At 37.5% G+C, this 20,663-nt stretch overlaps 1 protein-coding gene across 1 annotated transcript in view; it reads right to left on the reverse strand.

Moving 5' to 3' along the window:
• The window catches only part of hdac4 (histone deacetylase 4), a 120,635-nt gene that overhangs the window by 52,884 nt on the left and 47,088 nt on the right, over positions 1-20,663 (reverse strand). The window contains exons 8-14 of the mRNA XM_056243696.1: positions 17,141-17,257; positions 16,680-16,875; positions 13,793-13,986; positions 9,211-9,417; positions 5,460-5,646; positions 5,190-5,323; positions 1,790-1,892 (exon numbers count right to left, since the gene is read on the reverse strand). Coding sequence (XP_056099671.1) covers positions 1,790-1,892; positions 5,190-5,323; positions 5,460-5,646; positions 9,211-9,417; positions 13,793-13,986; positions 16,680-16,875; positions 17,141-17,257 — 1,138 coding nt within the window. The remainder of the gene's footprint in view (positions 1-1,789; positions 1,893-5,189; positions 5,324-5,459; positions 5,647-9,210; positions 9,418-13,792; positions 13,987-16,679; positions 16,876-17,140; positions 17,258-20,663) is intronic.

Here is a 20,663-nt window from a genome sequence, read left to right on the forward strand (position 1 = left end):
TTTCATGAATTGGTCAAAAAGACACACAAACCGATCGGTTTGAATGAGTCTCACGCATATTTCACTACATGAACTCAGTAAATCCATCAGATTGGTTACTGAATTAATACATGACTCACTTACTGATATGCAAGTAATACAGTATATAACAATAATATCCAACTTGCAAGAAGTAATTTTAATAAATAAAAAAATAAAAACTGTGGCAGTAACTTTAAAAACTTGTTTTAGGTCAATACATGCTAAGTCCCAATTCGCCTACTTATACTATGCCCTAAAAGTACTGTATGTGTTCTTTTTGTGAAGAAAAAGAAAAATCCTTCTGAGTGTGTATCAGAAGAGTAGACGAGCTTTGGGACACACTACTTCGTCATAATGGCTCTGTTGCTTTGTAACAGGCATCCTGTCACAGAATAAACTGCCCTGTCAATCATCTTCTCATAGTTCAAATCCTCCACGTTCAATTGAATTTAATTTCCCACCATTTCGGAGAGAAATATAGTAGCACGTTGATCTGCCAGTCCTGCCAGTCACATGTTTGCGATTTGCATAAATTATGCATTTAAAAGTTAATGACCAAACATATCATTACACAATTCACAATGCTGTTGCAGATGAAATATAATGTGGATACAATTGAATAAACATCTTTTTGTCAGGTTAGATACGGATTTTTAATCACTCAAACCGCTTTATCTAAACCTCTCTACCTAGCCATTGGACACATCCGCCATGTTTGTAGTTTTTCAAACATTTTCTATTCATGTTTGTAGTTCTAATCGAATCCTCGTTCAACGCGCAATGGGTTGTGGGCAATGTATTAGATGTAGAGTGTGCACTTCAGATCTTTGGAATACTCATTTCAACATACTATGATATGAGACACACTAAATCTAATTTCCAATAGTACTTAGGACGGATAGTATGCGAATTGGGACGCAGCAATATTTCTTAAAAATACGTTGTGCAAGAAAATGCCATTAGGGCACTTAAAAAACTGAGATGCAATGCAATAGCTAAAGACGTCCTTTTGACGCACATAGACCAACAATAAAAAAAAAATCAGCACAGATGGACCACCAACCGAGACTACTCAAAATGACCACATTGACCATCCCTAGTTATTACTGCACAAACACACATGCAATAATCCAACATTTCTCAATGAGGCAAAGCACCTATTGATTAAAATTGCCCTATTTTTCAAATCAACTGTGCTTCTAAAACAACACATTGTAGCAACTAACATCAGAAGTCTGTTAATCAGATTGTAAAGGTGGAAACTGAGCAGTCTAAACTGTGCTGTCGTGTCTGTGCCCGACGAGTGTGAAATATCCATGTGTGTGTGTGTGTAAGCGGGCATGTCGTTTAAGCATGTGTTTGATCGCTGCACGAGGGGGCCGGAGCTGAAGTCATGGAAAACTGCATGTGTGGTTGTTATTGGCAGAGAGGTGACGGGCTTGACGGACAGCTCAGGGGCAGACTCAGATCAAGGCCATGACTGATGAAAGCGGAGAGTGAGCTGACAGGGGCGAACGGGATGGGGAGGGAACAACAACTGGCCAAAAAAAGAAATGAAACCAATTGCAGCATTTAGGAAACATGCTGTAAGGCGGATCTGGCTGCAGAAGCGTAAATAATGTGGATAATTGCAGAAGTCCAGGCGCAGTGCTTCACGGGCTCATAACTGAGAAGGCCATCGGAGGCTCCAACTGTCGCAGAGAGAGAATGTGTGCTCATTCACTAAACTCAGCCTGTGGTGAAGTCAGGTGTGTGTGTGTTCTCTTACTGTCCAGTTTTTGTCTGAGTGGGTTGGTTCCATAAAGCAGCACATGGGCTTCAGAGTGGACCGTCTGCAGCTCCTCCAGAGTGGCTTTCCTGCCTCGAATACACTGCAAAAAATGAACGATAGAGTTAAGATCCGAGTATGAGTATGATGGTTGTGAGTTTCAATCTGTTACACTCGTAGCAAACAAACATACTGAAATGAATCTGCTGAAATACACTATTTTATTTTATTTTAGATTTTAATGTAACTTTTTTTGGTGAATTTTGTTACTATATAATGTTAAAAATTGTTCATTGAAATACAAAAATGTTGTTTATTTCCTATTCTTAAATTGAACTTTCAAAAGTTTAGGGTCGGTAAGATGGTTTGCCAAACGGTACATTCATCTTACCCAGATAAAAGTTGGTCATAAACAAAAGATACAAACCATCTAAACTGAACTCAAACTATTTTTTTTACATTTATGCATTTGGCAGATGCTTTTATCCAAAGTGACTTGTATTGCATTCAAGCTACACATGTTTTCAATTCATTTCCTGGGAATCGGAACCCATGACCATTGTGTTGCAAGCACTATTCTATACCGTTTACGCTACCGTTTACATTTTTAGAGCCTCACAATTCTGATTTTAACATTTGTAATTATTTTATGAAATAAAAACACATTTTAACAGGTTGCAAATGCTTCGAGTTTACATTACACGAGACGATTCTGTCCAAAAACATGGATTTTTATAAAACTTATTATCATGTGCACTTATTCAGAGGACAAATACTTATCGGTTATTGTTTAGAAATAACATTTGTATGAGTAGTATATGTAACATATGTTTCTCTCATATGTTGAAAGGCTATGGAATATCTTTGCACTACACATTCTGTTTATCTTTGGTTTTGGTTGTGAAAGGCTGTGAAATTGTGCACTACACATTCTGTTTGTTGTTATCCGCTCCAAAAAAGTCCTCTTGTCTCCTTCCCTGCGTACCGACAAAGCCGTAGCGTTAGCATTAGCCGTTATGCTTTTCTGGCTAACGGTTGCGGGCTTGCCTTCCAGTGGCTTTGATATAACATAATATAATCAGCCGAACAGGAAAACCGCTTTCACAACCTTGTTGTGTTTATAATCGCACTCATGCAAACAATTATAACTTGAACTTTCAGGGAAAATGTTTTTAAACAAAGCCTGAAAGAGTTGTCGGAAGCTTAGTGATGTGACGATTGTATTTACGCTTCACAGTTGTGTTAAACTTGTGAAGCATGATGAACAAAATGTGTAAGAATCATAAGCTTTTTGTAGTCACAGACCTTATTTTCTGCAAAAATACAATGGAAAAGTCAATGGAAAAATTCTATTGGGTTTTTGTCGAGGGAACCAGGAGTGATCCTAACTCCGGGATGGCCTACAAAAACACATCATCCCTGGAAAACTCTATACGCCGACTAAAGTCTTTAGCTGTCGTAGCAGAGCTGAAACAGGCCCGCTTGTCCACCTCCCACTCCAAACTGGGCCCCACATGCCTGTAGAACAAAGCCACCGGCCCTCGGAGGTGCCGGAGCTGCTTTCCCCTGTTTTAATAGCTCTGGCCTCCGAGACACAGACCATCCGAGAGGGAGGCGGACCTGCCCACCTGTGGAAGCGCTCTGGGGAGGGTTCTGCCGAGGTGACACCTGCAACAGGACGTACTACCTCTCGGATTTAACAGCATGGGCCGTTAAAGAGGGGCCCGGTGCAGGCTGGCGGCAGCTTAAAACAACCCTACACTCTTTAAGGGCCCCCCTGCTGTAGATTAGGGGGTATTAGAGTCATGACTGCCTTTAATTGAGGCCCAATTCACTGTTTCCATCTCCCAGAACAATAAACATCCCCACCACGAATGTAGGCGAGAGAGCAGAGCATTGTGGTGCTTGTTTACTTGTTTGTTTGGAGGAAAACAGAGACTGCAGCTACGCGACTGCCTCGAACAGGCCTGACGCAATGGAGCCAGCGTGGCAGGAGAGATTAGATCCAGCGAGAGCCATTAGGCACCAGCGATCAGGACTCCAGATGATGAGAGAGCTCAGGAATTGCCCTGAGCAGGTGGAGGCAGAGATAAGCAAGCACACACTGCTTTTCTGCGCTAACTTTGAGGGAAAAATGTGGGAAAGGGAGTAAAATAATGCTATTTATAGCTCAAAGCATACTATATTTAGTAAACTAACTGTGTGGAGTTTCGTGTGGGCCCACAAGTCTGCAAAAAAATCAGATTTTTGTCATTTTCATTTGGAAATTAACTAAGTTGCATGATTGTGAAACATTTAGAATTAAATTAAAGAAATACACAATCGTTCAAAAAATGGAATGGAATTAATACTTTTATTCAGCAAGGATGCATTATATTAAATAAAAGTGGCAGTAAAGTCTTTTACATTTTCAAATGCTATTTTTTTTTTACTTTATATTCATCAAAGGATTCCGAAAAAAAAAAAGCATCACGGTTTCCATAAAAATTTTAAGCAGCACAACTGTTTTCAACATGAATAATAATAAGAAAATGTATGAGCAGCAAATCAGCATATTAGAATGATTTGTGAAGGATCATGTGACTGAAGACTGCAGTAATGATGCTGAAAATTCAGCTTTGATCACGGGAATAAATAACATTTAAAAAAAGAAAAAGAAAACAGTATTTTAAATTGTAATAATTTTTCACAATATTACTGTTAGCCTTGGTTAGACTTGAAAAAAAAAAAAAAACATGAAAAAATCCTACCGGCCCTAAACTAATTTTTAGGTTACTAATCTCATTAAAATGGAAAATGTGACTCATCATCAGTACAAAGGCCAGATGTGGCTGCTTCCATTGAAACATAAGATGCTCTCTGGCTCATTCTCAGATCACGCATCAGGGCTTTGTGCAAACCTGTAGTGTTCATGCAGCTGAAGTGCTGCTGTCATTAGAGGAACAAGTGGAACAAACCAAATACTAAGACTTTTTTTTTCATTTAAATCGTGTATTAAATTGAGAAATATTTTCACAAGTGGTCTCATACATTTGGACCCCTGCTGTAATTCACCAGCACTTCCTCTGCTCTCATACAGTATGAAAGTCGTCTGCCTCTTTTTCTCTACCGGCTCAATTTTCCCTTGAACATACTCAAATCAATCTCATCCCCCCCCCCCCTTTTCCGTTGAGTAAAACTCTTTGGTTTATTCATAAAGTTTCATCAAAGGGAGTGTGTGGCTGTGTTAGTGATGGCTGAACAGCGCCCTCTACAGATCGGAAAAATATCCTTCACATTGATAAAGTTACCAAGCAGGAGGCGACATAAAAATGTTTAGTGCTGAAACATAATTTGACGTTACCGCTAAAAAAGCAAATAGATAAAGTCATAAATGCACAGATGTGAGCGAACGAATTACCTCACACTGGCCGCGCAGTCCTGTCTCCTGCAGTCGAGACCAGATGCTCTGGATGCGTCCGGCGTGCTCGGGGTGGATGTTACTGTTTCCACACATGCACTGGTGCTTCTGCATCAGGGTGTCGTACACCAGACCTGTAGGGGCACAAATACTTATTTTAAGGAGGGATACAACCTAATATGAATATATTTAATATCCAGATGCCGAGTTGTTTTCCTTAGTTGTTTAGTTGGTAATCCCATGGCAATGATATCTAATCCAGTGACTGACCGGTGGTAAAGCGTGGTTTGGCTGCTGGTTCCTGGACCACGATGGGAAAGGTCGCTGAGGCTGGGGACGATTGTGCCCTGGACAGGGGCCGATGGCCTGGGAAGGTCACGGACAGTCCGGCCGCCTCCATAGACGCCTGATAGTTCCTCAGCTGATGGATCCTCTGTTGCTCCAACAGGAGAGCTTGCTGCTCAGAGACAAGAACAGACGTTTTCTCTTGAAATAAATGTGAAATTTTGCAAGTGAAGGTATCTTTGGGAGGTTTCATCCTTCACACAGATGAAAATCAAGTGCTTTAGGCATCCTGCAGCTACACAAACAACCAGCAGGTGGCACTCAATGCATTGAAAAAGTAGAAAATGCTTCATATTTTGAAAGACTTCACATTTATTATGCTAATTAAGGTGAGAGTGTTTCAAACTACACTTTACATATTCACAATGTTTTGCATCCATCTGTTCGAGACTAAATTTAGGCTGTGCAAAATGTGAAAAATGCTGGTTTCTAAGGTCTGAAGGCAGGAAACTACATATGTTCAAGGTAGTTCGTTTAAAGAATAAAAATTGCATTTTGGTTGGAAGATGAAAATTATTTGTAAATATGCATAAAAAAAATGTTTTCATTACCATTCAAAATTTGGGGGTTTGCAAGATTTTTTTTTATGTTTTTGAAAGAAGTCTCTTATGCTCACCAAGGCTGCATTGAATTGATCAAATATAAAGAAATATTGCGATGTATTATCTAAAATAAATGTTTATGATTTGAATACACTTTAAAATGTAATTTATTCCTGTGATGCAAAGCTGAATTTTCAGCATCATTACTCCAGTCTTCAGTGTCACATGATCTTAATATGCTGATTTGCTGTTCAAGAAACATCTCTATCTCTCATTAACTATATATATATATTTGTGCAAATAACATTTTTTTCATGATTCTCTGATGAATAAAAAGTTGAAAAGAACAGCATTTACTTGAATTAGAAATATTTTTAAAGCATTTTAGCTGAATAAAATTATTAATTTCCAAAAAGCTAAAATCTTACTGTCCCCAAACATTTTTGAACAGTAGTTATTATTTCAATTTATACTCTAAGAGATCGTAGCCATCAAATATTTGCTTGGTCGTGTCTAAAGCTCACATGAGTTTTCCGTGATCATTATACAGTGATGTCATGCTTCCTTAAAGCTGGTCTGAAACCTCAGGAAGTTTAGAAAAAAAATTCTTTAACTAAGTTCTGCCTGTTAATTGGCAGCTATCCTCAATTTCGGACACAGCTTTAGTTAGCTGATGTGATGAATATTTCAGTTTGATTGCAGGAACACGCAGAGGGTTTCAATCCCCTGCTGGCCATTAAGAAGAAAACGAGCTGGACCTAAAGGATCTCGTCGAGCACAAGTGCACACTTCCTGTTCATTTTAAAAAGCAGTGATTGGTTGCATTAAACAGTTAATGCGTTAAAAAAACACACGTTTTTCAAGGATTGCACAAATAAACTCACATTAAGCCTTTTTATGTTAATAAAAAACACTTTTATTAAACTATTGCTTGTGCGTTAATGAAACTGGCACGTTATTGTTTGCACAGCTGCTTAGCTAGTAATTGCTCTGTTTGTATTTTACATAAACTCCCATTGTTTTTTGGCAGCTTTAAGTAAAATAGACGCATATCTTCAGCCGAGTAAGTGCTAGAAGGACACACTGCCTGCATCCGAAATCACATACTCTCTTGAGTAGAGTCTCAAGGTATTTTGAATAAGTAATTCACGATCGCTGTGTGTAGTATGAATGTAAACCGGACATACTACATTCACCATCTTGTCATTATCATGTGACCAACCAGCATCAGTTGTGTCGCTTCACTTCTATTCATAAATCCTCTCCCGTGGCCTCATGGGATAGTAAAGTGTCCATCGCATGTACATTTTAGAATCTTCCGGGTACTTTTTGCCTACTCTTTTATGAGTACTGTGAATTCAGACATACTTCTTTTGCCTACTATATAGTAGGTAGGTATGCGATTTCAAATGCAGCCAGTTTCTTGTTGCTTCAGATCATTCTTGATGGTTAATAACCACTTTTTTTCCCACCGAGAGGGTGCTTGTTTCCTTATAGGAGCCGGTTGCTGCCCCCTTCTGGTGCTCAACGTGTCTGTGGCTTCATTCTGTGCCATTCAAAGAAACACCATTTATTGTGCATTTCTACATTCTCAAGAGCGACGGACAAAGCCTCACATTTTATTTGATATTTTATATATATATTTTTTTTTATATCCCCCAGTTTGCGGGAAAGTCACGAAATTGAGAGCTTTGTCCTGCGTCCTGCAAGACGTACGCTGTATCCTGCATATCGATTATGTCTGTATTATCTAGTTTTAAATATGTAATAGTGCATATATTTAGCAAAATGCCACTCTTTAGAATATTTTTTTCTAGCTGACTATCGAGCTATGGACATTGAAAAGCTTTTCTGAGGTAAACGTCGAGTTCTGTGACATTGTTCACAAACCGTTTTATTGACTTCTTTCTGCGGTTAAAAGACAGATTGAGCGACTACATGAGACATGATACATTTTGTGGCTACAGCGTTCTGTCACGACACATTAACCCTCTGGGCTGTTGGCTCATTTTTGACCAAACAATTGTATCTGCTTTTTTTTTTTTTTCATAGGAATGGTATGAAACTTTGTAAAGGTTTTGGCAATAGCTGTGTGAACACACACACACACACACAAAAAAATCATGGACATGATTCCGAAAAGGTTAAATGGTCCTGAAAAAAAAAAATAGTAACACATTGTTTGCGGTCAAAAATGACAGCATTGGAAACAAACGGGAGACGAATTTCATCGAGTGAACGTGCGGTCCTGCGCCCAAACTAAATTTGACTGAAAGCTCATTTTTTGAGTTATCAACTTCAAATTTGGAGCACAGCTTGTTTAGATATATGATTTTCTCCCAGTTTTAGAGTAAAACGTGTTTTGGAAAATATATATTTCATATAAAACTTTATGTAATTTTATGCATTTTTCATATTAATTGTAAAATTGTATAACTCCATGCTCACAAAGTGAATAAATGGATTATAACTACTGCATACATATCATTTAACACCATTAAATCCCCTAAAAATACAAAATATTATATAAAAACGTTATTGAACTAAAATCTAGTAAAATAGTTTCATAAAATAAATAAATAGTTTCATTTTTGAACTTTCAGCATTAAAGAGCAGCAAAATGGTATTTATTGTTCGAATTTCATAATTAAAATTGACAGAATTGGAAAGCTAAGACTTCATATCTTTCATATCAAAGAGTAACAAAAAGTAACAAAGCACAGAACTTGCTGCGATTTATTGGATGGGAGGAACGCTACAACTAATGTTTAGAGAAGTTGTTCACGCATCAACTGAAAAAACCATAGACCAAGAACATAATACTTAAGATATTGTTTTATCAAAATGATGAAAATCAATATTTTCAACTCAGCCCTCAAGTAAATTTTATTTAGTAAACTGAATATGTCCCGTGGGGTAAATGAGATTATATCACTCGAACCTGGGCAAGCTGAGTGCCAGTCACAGAGCCAATGGTTACAATTAACAAAGCTTACTGGTGATTTAAAGCACGCTATCACCCAGAAAATAGGCTTTCCTACTAATGTAAATCAATATTTACATAGACTAAAAGTATTGAATTTGTCTCTCTCCCATGTGTCCCGCAATAATCAGGTGGTCAGCCTGACCCTCACCTGTCTGAAGAGCAGCTCTTCCTCAACTTGTCTCTCTCTCTGCGTGAACTCTTCGTCCTGTTCATCAAGAGGTTCCTGTTTGACGATGACCCCGTGAGGAAGACCCTCGGAGGAGTCTCCCAGCCCCTGGTGCTCCCTCAGCTCCTCCTCCGTCTCCTCCGGGTGGCTCTCGTGCTGTCGGCCCGGCTCGTTCGGCTTAGCCATCATCTGAGAGAGGTGGAGAAACACATCATCTGATCAATCAGACTTCTACACATACAGATGAATCATTTTATTAGAGAGTACAATAGAATGTATATTCAACAGTGTCAGGGAATAACTAACTAAAATTAGCAATGCTACTTAATTATGCACTACCGTTCAAAAGTTTGTCAGTATGATCTTTTTTCCTTTTTTGAAAAACAAAAACAAAAAACTTTTATTCAGCAAGGATGTATTAAACTGCAACCGTTAAGACATTTTGTTACAAATAATCATGGGAAAAAATGTATCATGGTTTCCACAAAAATATTAAGCAGCACAACTGTTTTTAACATTGATAATAATAATAAGAAATGTTTCTTGAGAATCAAATCATCATATTAAAATGATTTCTGAAGGATCATGTGACACTGAAGACTGGAGCAGTGATGCAGATAATTCAGCTTTGCATCACATGAATAAATTACATTTTTAAATCTATTCAAACAGAAAACTTTAAATTGTAATAATATTTCACAATATTGCTGTTTTTACTGTAGTTTTGATCAAATAAATTCAGTCTTGGTGAGCAGAAGAGACTTCTATTAAAACATTTTAAAACATTGTACCGAGCCCAAACTCATGAAATTTTAGTGTATTTTTCCTAAGGGTAAAATAAATTATTAAATGATATAATTATAAAAATTAATAAAAAAAAAAAAAAAAGTACATGATCGGATTTTTTTGTTTGGTTTTATGTTGTAGTGTAGCTAACATATTTGATCAAAAGCATAAGCCCTTAAAGTCAGCATAAAATTGACCCTATTTCATTTATTAATACACCTTTTTAAACATCAAATAGCCTATTTCATTTAGAAATACATTCCTTAATGGGAGTAAAAAAGGTTGTGAAATTTGAACAACAGAAAAGGAATTCATAAGAGAATGACTTCAGAACACATCTGCAACACACACAAAGATCTTCTATAAACACAGAGTCAAAGCTACAGTTGCTTTAAATAACATTCCTGGAACAACAGGAACAAAAGAAACTGTCCTCTTGGCTCAAGTTCATGCTGTGACAGCTGTCTCTAACCCTATCACTGTGGCAATGACGGCTCTAGCCCCGCCCTCACACACACACACACACACACGCACGCACACACACACACACACTGGAGTCGGGTAAAAACACGGGCCCCTGGCACTGTGCCAAGGGAACATAATTGACGTCAGAGCGCTCTGCAATTGCCTCATCTGTGTGCTTCATTCCAAACAAGCTTTTCTTTTTTCATATTCTCCTCTTTGTTTTCCTCTCCCTTCCTCGCCACAACTACATCTCTCCCTTCAGCTAAGTGAACATGTTCATGTCATTTCTTTGTAAAAGGAATCAGCCAAAGCCAAAATGATGGGAATAATCCAAAATTTGGGGACAAACATCATAAATCTCCTCACAAGGTTGACATGATTTTTGAACGTCTAGATGCCACAGAGTATATTCATACTAGATACCATTTGAAAGCTTAAAAACTTTCCAAAAACATCTCCCAGGCCTTTTTGTCATAAAAGTTGAGTAATTAGGCCTAGAACATCAGTGTTAGCAGCTCAGCACACAAACGTTGGCAGGTATGGCTTGGGTCATGAATATTAATTCAGTTATTTGTATTCTGTCATTATTGATCCATCCGTTGGTAAACAATGGTAAGCAAAGGCTGTCAAGCTCAAAAAGTGACAAAGCACCATCTTGAGTACTATATTGAACTAGTTTTCTGAAACCAAACGATAGGATGAATGAGGAAAGCACAGAAATCAAGACATTATTCACTGCATAGCTGTCAAACACCAAGCATGGCAGCGATCAAAATAGAGCAAATCACCTTTTGAAAATACCTTTCGACGCTTCAAACATAAATATTGTATCAATTATATCATTACGCCTCTAGATGGCAACAATGACTGTTAAAAAATAAACCTGTCATTGAATCATTCATTCAAGTGATTCGTTCAAAAACGCTCATTCGTCCAGTAATGAAACAAGTGAAGTGAGTCATTGAATAATTCCATTTCTATATGAAACAAAAAAAATGTGATTCTCAATGTATCCAGAATTGTGCAGCTCTAATTCCCTGACATTCTTCACCGCGGCAGCTCTTAAATCTCTTTCACGTTTGACTACATTTAAAAGTGGCGAATCTAAAAGAGTAATGAAAGGTTTGATGATGCCAAACATTTTTGCTTTCATGTCTCATTGCGACACCCTAAATTTGATTACACGTACATTTAAATTGCACAAATGAGATTTAGAACTACAGTGTAGGGGACACTATTATATGGCGTCAGAGTTGGAAACGTCTGGACTATTAAGTTTCACACATGAGAACTGGGTCAAAGGTGAACAACAGGTGAATGAATAGAATCAATTCAAAAATAGCTAAAAAAAATGACAAAAGAAGTTCCGCACACGAGATATAGGCCAAAAATCCCACATGAATTTATTGTCCAGAGGCCACAAATAAAGTGCAAAAGTGCGCAAAACGTTTTCGTGCTTCGAACTTCTTGTCATTTTAATTTATTCTTTTAGCTATTTTTGAATCTGATTCTATTCATTCACCTGTTTTGGACTAGTGTCTGGCGCTACGTATTACGTTTAACATTTTACCATGTTTAAATATTTTTCGCATATTTTTTCCTAAATGCATTTTATAAAATGCACAAATTAAGGCCACAGATGTCATGCACTGGACCTACTTTGATATGCGGAAAACCACATGCACAGATTCACAACATGTGCCTTCTCACATCTCCACAGCAAACTTCTAACTTCTAAAATATGGGAATGGACTGAAATCTAAATAGCGTAAGCATTGCTTGGGAAGCATTAAATCCTCTGACATCTGCTGAGCAAAGAGGCCGTATTCCCGGAAGCCCCGAGTGTAGCGCTGAGGTGATCCACACCCAGTGATCTCATTCCGACATGTTTGTGTGCAGGCATGGATTAACTCCATAACTAATCTATAATGCACATTTCCAGCGGTGGTGGGGGGGGGGACAAACCAAAAACCCTGTAGGATAATGAGCCAACACTAGTAATCTCTACAGACTTCACCACACACTCCATGAGCAAACATGAGGAGGAATAAAATGGGGAGGTTATAGAGCACAGCAAGTAGTTTTCCTCATTCATTCTTTTCCCATAGGGATTTAAAATCCTTCAATGAAAAGTTCATGAAGCAAATCAACAAGACTTCATTCATTACAAGATTACACACTTTGTTCCGAATCAAAAAATTATAAGAATAAAGTATATGAAAATGCAGACATTTAGTTTAGGAAAGAATGAACTGCTCATCCCATCAAGCATTTTTATTCATATTTTAATAATAAAAAAATCAATACAAACAATATTGATTTATAGTTACTGAAATGTTTTTTTTTTTTTTACATTTATTTGCAAAATACTTTCTTATATACAATTATATAAGTAGCTTAAACACGTAGGTAGACAAGCCATATTTATCCACAATTTTCCAGCAAAAAAATAAATAAAAATACACTTCAGTTCAAAAGTCTGCGCTCAGTTTTTATTTTTTTATTTTTTTTATTTATACTTTTATTCAGCAAGGACACATTAAATTGATCAAAAGTGAGTTTTGTAATGTTATATAAATAATAAATGCTGTTCTTTCAAATCTACTATTTAACAAAGAATCCTGAAAATATCCTATCACGGGTTTCCACAAAAATATTAAGCAAAACAACTGTTTTCAACACTGATAATAAGAAATGTTTCTTGAGTATCAAATCAGCATATTATAATGATTTATAAAGGATCATGTGACACTGAAGACTGGAGTAATGATGCTGAAAATTCAGCTTTGCATCACAGGAATAAATTACATTTTAAAATATATTCAAACAGAAAATTATTTTAAACTCATTAAAAAAATATTACTGTTTTTACTTTATTTTAGATCAAATAAATGCAGCCTTGGTGAGCAGAAGGGACTTCTTTCAAAAAGAAGTAGTGGTAGTGGTCGTGCATATATATATATATATATATATATATATATAATTTTATTTTTTTTTTAAATGCGAAAGATTATTATTAGTATTTTTTCTAAAACTTCAAAAATATAAATCTTTTAAAGTGGGACCAGCAGACAAAATAGTTACTTAAACCCTGTTTAACGTAATTCATTTAACAGAATTCCGCATTTCGGCCAAAATTCAGCACCGAAATTGCGATTCCGAGCATAGATTCAGTCTGGGTCCGCTCATGACTGCAGTCCCACATACACTCAAACACACTAGCAGAGAGCATCCGGTCTGACCATATAAGGACGGCACATCCTGCTGGTTGCCATGGTGATTAAGGGAGCTAAAGACAGACAGAATGCTGTACCTTGCTGATGTGAAGCTGCTGCTGCTGGAACTGTTGCTTGTGTTTTTCCAGGAACTGCTGGTGTTGCTGTTGAACCACCAGCTGCTGCAGCGCCTGGGCGTTCTGGGGCAGGGGGGCCGACTGCGTGCGTCCGAGGGGCCGATGCTGCCGGAGCTTATGGATGGGATGGGACTGCAGGGGCACGCCACCCAGGCCTGGGGACACAACACATGGGCTTTGGGTTACACAGCAGATTCTAGTTAGCACTTAGCCCTGAACTAATTAACACCTTCGCCCGCTTTTGCTCTCGGGGGGGTGAAGCTTCCTGAATACACACACGACTGAAGGTTTAAGCGCATCTCCGTATCAGCATGCCCACGGGTCGCTTGTGAAGCATCTAGTGCACACAAAACTGCCAAGGTCCTTCTTAAAAGTCATTCAAAAATGCAACTGAATGGAACAGAACACATACCTTGAGGTGAGATTTTAAAGTGTAACGGTTTCAAACTTAACATACCGTCCTAAATATGTGCAACAAAAACAACAACCCCCCCCAGTAAAATATATTTATTTCAATAAAAGTAATAAAACGTATGTAAATCGGTAGTGTGTATGTATATATATATATAAATATAGATTATCAATTACTATATATTATAAAACATAATATTTTCAGATCATTACATAATATATATATATATGAGATTATTCAATATAAAATATAGATAACATGACATAATGTACATAATGAAATACAATAATTTTATATAATAATATAAAATAAAATGTAATATTTATATAGTAAATTATAAAAACTGCATGTGTGTATGTATGTATTTATGTATATTTATATGTATATATATATAATAATATTTCATAGTTGTATAATAGTCCTTTTATTAAATTATCTAAAATATATATAAATAAATATAATAAAATGTGTAATTCAATAAACAGTGTGTGAACACACACACACACGATCCATTAATACTAAGACTTTCTTTTCTCTTCTATTCCATATCTATATATATATTAAATAAATATGTGCATTAGACTAAACTGGGAAGGGTCACAACCCTTGCATATTGTTGTCTATTTTTAGTTTAATTGCTTCTGTTGCTCTCACCACTTAAAAGTCGCGTTGGATAAAAGCGTCTGCCAAATGATTAAATGTAAATATATACACACACTGAATGATGGAACAAAAGCTATTCCGTCAGAAAACTTTTTTTTTTTCATTAATTGTTTTATTGCCATTATTGCACCACTCTGCTTCAGACACACTCCCCGTCCCTCCCAGGGGCTTGACACTTCCTGTTTGTACACTTCCTGTGCACTGGATTTGGTCATCTCCCTGACGACAGTGGGCGGAGAAAAGGTTATCTCTTTAACGTGATGGTCTTTGATGGCACAAATCATTAGTCCGAATTGACTGCGCCAGTGAGGCGTCTCTCTCTCTCATCCTCAGGATAAGTATTGACCTCTTCTTATTGCCAGCCTCCCTCTCCCGTCTCTCGTGAAGCCGTTCCTGGCACATCAGGAGGCTAATTAACACCGCCTATGACTAATTTGATTAAAATGAGCCTTCTTTAGTGCGTATCGAAGGAAATTGAATCCAATTTATAAAGGACGCTGCATAACCTATGCTGGACTAATTACAACCAGTAAATGCATGACAACCGCAGGGAGAACGGAGCGCGACGCATTATGATCCTGCGAGGCCCCGGGGCACCTGGCTGTTTGGAGGCCACCCCCTTGCTGCAATTTTGAGATATAATGTGCAAATAATGGGAAATGATGTCACAAATGTGAGGAATATTTGTGTATTACGAGAATCAACGAACCATGCGAATAATACATTTGAGTAATACAACACTCGCAAAGATTAATTATTAAGTCTAACATTTTTCCCAAAATGGAAGCAGTGGTGTGTAAAGTGTGTCAGATGCTTTTAGGGTAAGCTGTGCCAATGTGAACCTGCTGAAAAATTTAAAGTGGGACCAAACTTACTTCCTTTCAAAGAAAATAAGAAATTTTCTTTACTGAGGAGCTACATCAGAAACATTTCATATTTCCCTGTAACCAAAAACATCAGCTAAAATGTAGAATAATGCCATAATCTGTTCAATACATAATCTTTTTATAAACTCCCCTCCCCCTCTTCTTTTGTGAATGATTAAAACATAATAACTAAAAACAAACAAATAAATAAATCAAAATGAACATTTTGAATATTAAACTTTATATGGCTGGTTTACTGATATTTTTAATAAAATGTAAATAATAGCTAGTAAAAAAAAATTGCAACATGCATTTTTATGTTTTAGAATTTTTGAATATTGCACGTCTCAGGTCTAGTTTACAGATATTTAAGAAAAGGTGAATAATGACAAGAAAAATAACACTTTTTTATAATATAATAGCACATTGTCAAATTGTATTTTTTAATATAAATAAATAAACAAATTGAAAGTACTTCTTTTTTTTATTAAACTTTACATGCTTCGTTTACAGATACCTTAATTAAAATTAAACTTTGAAACATAAAAGTGCATTCTTATATTGTATTTTTAATATAATGTAATATAATATAATAAACTGTGAATAATGAAATAAAATAAAACATTGAAACATAATAGTGGATATATTGTATTTCTAAGATAGATAGATAGATAGATAGAATTTGAATAATAATATAATATAATATAATATAATAATAAAGTAAGGCAATATATTCTACGGTCATTTGTTCTAGATATTCTCTTCTCATTTCATTTGTCAGCTGATGTTTTGAAAAATAATGCATATTTTTTTCTTTTACCAGAGACAACAGTCAGCACTCACCCCATCTCTGCGGGTAAAATGTGTCCTGGTAACATTAATATTGGTTATTATGACTGAGACTGACCTGCGAGGGAGTTCTGAGCGGCTGACTGCTCCAGAAGCACCATATGCTGGAGGAGTGTGTTGTGTGCCGAGCCGCTCTCCCGCTCTAAGGAGGAGGCAGTCAGGTAAGACGGCAGGTGGGCTCCTGGCATGAACGGAGTGGTTATGGGTATTCCTGGCACTGCCATTCTGTCACCATCCTGCTGGCCAGATGCCATCTATGTGAATAGAAAGAGAGAGAGAGAGAGAGATCATAAGCCAAAAAGAATCCAGGGCAAAGAAGAGAGGACATTCCCTCGTAAATAATTCTTGTGTGAGGATATTGCTTGCGTCAGTAAGCTGTGGTCAGCCATTGTCTCTCAAAAGGCTCTTTTTAAAATGCCACTGGTGCTGAAAAGCCACATGTGGTCCAGACAGTGGAGTCTCTATGAGCGCACGCAAGAGGGCCGGCCCCCCGATGGAGAAAAAGAAAGATGGACTCACGCTGGAAGGGCCGGTGGCTGGCAGGCCCAGGGTGATGTTGGGAAGGGAGGGCGATGTGTACAGAGACAGCTGGCTAACAGGACCCTCTCTGCCGGCGAGTCTGTGTGCCAAAGATGGCTGGAACGACACACACACACACACAAACATATGCACAGATAAATAAACCCCACCGATAAAAACAAACAGCTCTGTCTGGTCGCTCTCCGGACCCCTACGGGACGCGTCTACAGAAGGAGACTGTCGACGTCTGAAAAACATGCATGGAAACAGCCAGGAAAATTGCAGGACACTTCCCAAAGCAACATGACAAGTGTGACCACCAATAAAACTGAGCTAAAACTAAAAAGTAAAGAGATTTACAGGTCCATTTAAGAATACACCAATAAGCCTGTAAGAGAGATGCCATGTGTTGCAGATATGTAATACTTATTAAGAGGCTTTAGGCAAAAATGAAGGAAAGTGTGAAAGAAAAAAAAAATCCAAAGGGCTTTTATAAAACAGTGGCAAAGATACCATGGGACATTCATTTGTATAATAATGCTAATATAATTTCTACGGTAGTTATTTTTTTATCATCAATATATTTATAAAGTATATATATATATATATATATATATATATACACAGTCGTGCCCAGAATTAATCATGCCCCTGGTAAATATGATCAAAAATGGCTGTAAAAAATAAATCTGCATTGTTTATCCTTTTGATCTTTCATTAAAAAAATTGGCAAAATCCTAACCTTTCGTCACTTTCTATTTTGTGATGCTCAACAATCTTTTGATGCACATCAGAACTATATTCTTTGGTTTTATTCATTGTGATGGATGATTAAGGGAATTTGGCCTTTGTATTTCCTCATTTTTAAACTCCTGTGAAACAAGAAGTCATAGCTGGACAATTTCATGTTCCTCGTCACCCTGGTGTGCTAAAAAAGGTAAATATTAATGGGAATATACTTCAGAGATATTTTTTTCATAAAAAATTATAGGGGTATGAATAATTGTGGCCAACGTGTTTTGGAGAAAAACATTTATTTTATAATGTGATTTCCCCCCCCATTTTCAACTCTTTTACTTCAATGAAAGGTTAGATTTTTGCCAATTTTTTTAATGAAAGATCAAAAGGATAAACGATGCAGATTTATTTTTTACAGCCATTTTTGATCATATTTACCAGGGGTATGATTAATTCTGGGCACGACTGTATATATATTAGTGCTGTCAAACGATAAAAATATTTAATCGCGATTAATCGCATTAATGTCATAGTTAACTCGCGGTTAATCGCAATTAATCACACATTTTTATCTATTCTAAATGTCTCTTGATTTCTTTTTGTCCCATTATTTTTTCTCATTTTAATGCTCTTATCAACATGAAAAAGTGGATCGGCTTGCTTTGTGCAAATGTTTTTTATTGAAAACAACATTGGCATATACTGTGTTCAATTTCACACTAACATTCTCACTTGGAGCAAAATCTCTCACACAATGTAACTGTCCATCAATAAAAGGGTGAAAGAAATACTGACGATTGACGAGGGGGCGGAGAATTCGCATCAGCTGTGTGTGTGTGTGTGTGTGTGCTTGCCCGTCATCAAGTGGTATTTCAGACTGGACGTGCTGCGACGATGATAGCTCAGTTCACGACGACAAAACACACAGATCACTTTGGTCTTGTCAATGGAACCATTTGGCAACTTTTGAAAAGTAAACTTTCCATTCAGAATCTTACTGGCATCCATTTCTGCGTCTCGCGCTCGTCATCCACTAAAAACGTAACGTTAACCAACTATTTGGCCGGCTCGCAAGCCCAAACAAGTGTATGTGGCGTGCCTGTTGTTTTGTTTACGGTCTAGCTAGATCCGGTCTAGCAAGCCATTGAAATGAATGGGTTTCATCGCGCAGTGACGCATGCCACGTCCTGTTGCAAAAGCATGTGAAAAAACTACAAAGTTGCTAGGCCAAAAAGACCGTTAATCGTACGATAAAAAAATGAACGCTGTTAAAATGGGTTTGCATTAACGCAGTTAATAACGCGTTTAACTGACAGCCCTAATATATATACACTCACCGGCCACTTTATTAGGTACACCTGTCCAACTGCTCGTTAACACTTAATTTCTAAGCAGCCAATCACATGGCGGCAACTCAGTGCATTTAGGCATGTAGACATGGTCAAGACAATCTCCTGCAGTTCAAACCGAGCATCAGTATGGGGAAGAAAGGTGATTTGAGTGACTTTGAACGTGGCATGATTGTTGGTGCCAGAAGGGCTGGTCTGAGTATTTCAGAAACTGCTAATCTACTGGGATTTTCACGCACAACCATCTCTAGGGTTTACAGAGAATGGTCCGAAAAAGAAAAAACATCCAGTGAGCGGCAGTTCTGTGGGCGGAAATGCCTTGTTGATGCCAGAGGTCAGAGGAGAATGGCCAGACTGGTTCGAGCTGATAGAAGGGCAACAGTGACTGAAATAACCACTCGTTACAACCGAGGTATGCAGCAAAGCATTTGTGAAGCCACAACACGCACAACCTTGAGGCGGATGGGCTACAACAGCAGAAGACTCCACCGGGTACCACTCATCTCCACTACAAATAGGAAAAAGAGGCTACAATTTGCAAGAGCTCACCAAAATTGAACAGTTGAAGACTGGAAAAATGTTGCCTGGTCTGATGAGTCTCGATTTCTGTTGAGACATTCAGATGTTAGAGTCAGAATTTGGCGTAAACAGAATGAGAACATGGAACCATCATGCCTTGTTACCACTGTGCAGGCTGGTGGTGGTGGTGTAATGGTGTGGGGGATGTTTTCCTGGCACACTTTAGGCCCCTTAGTGCCAATTGGGCATCGTTTAAATGCCACGGCCTACCTGAGCATTGTTTCTGACCATGTCCATCCCTTTATGGCCACCATGTACCCATCCTCTGATGGCTACTTCCACCATGTCACAAAGCTCTAATCATTTCAAATTGGTTTCTTGAACATGACAATGAGTTCACTGTACTAAAATGGCCTCCACAGTCACCAGATCTCAACCCAATAGAGCATCTTTGGGATGTGGTGGAACGGGAGATTCGCATCATGGATGTGCAGCCGACAAATCTGCGGCAACTGTGTGTTGCCATCATGTCAATATGGACCAAACTCCCTGAGGAATGCTTCCAGCACCTTGTTGAATCTATGCCACGAAGAATTGAGGCAGTTCTGAAGGCAAAAGGGGGTCCAACCCGTTACTAGCATGGGGTACCTAATAAAGTGGCCGGTGAGTGTATATATGAATGAATGAATGTGATTATATATTATATTTAATATATATATATATATACGTATATATATAATCATTATTATTATCATATGAATATAAATCTATATCATAAATAATAAGAAAATATAAATAAATGATTCATTTTATGATTGTATTTATTTTAAAATGATTTATTAGCTTTTTATCAACTTACGAACACCCTGGCTACGAACCCCAGTTTGGGAAAGTTTACCATGATAAAAACTTTACTC

This window comes from Rhinichthys klamathensis, unplaced genomic scaffold, assembly GCF_029890125.1.
Source record: "Rhinichthys klamathensis goyatoka isolate OS25496 unplaced genomic scaffold, OSU_Roscu_1.1 h1tg000827l_1, whole genome shotgun sequence".
In the NCBI taxonomy this organism is placed as follows: domain Eukaryota; kingdom Metazoa; phylum Chordata; class Actinopteri; order Cypriniformes; family Leuciscidae; genus Rhinichthys; species Rhinichthys klamathensis.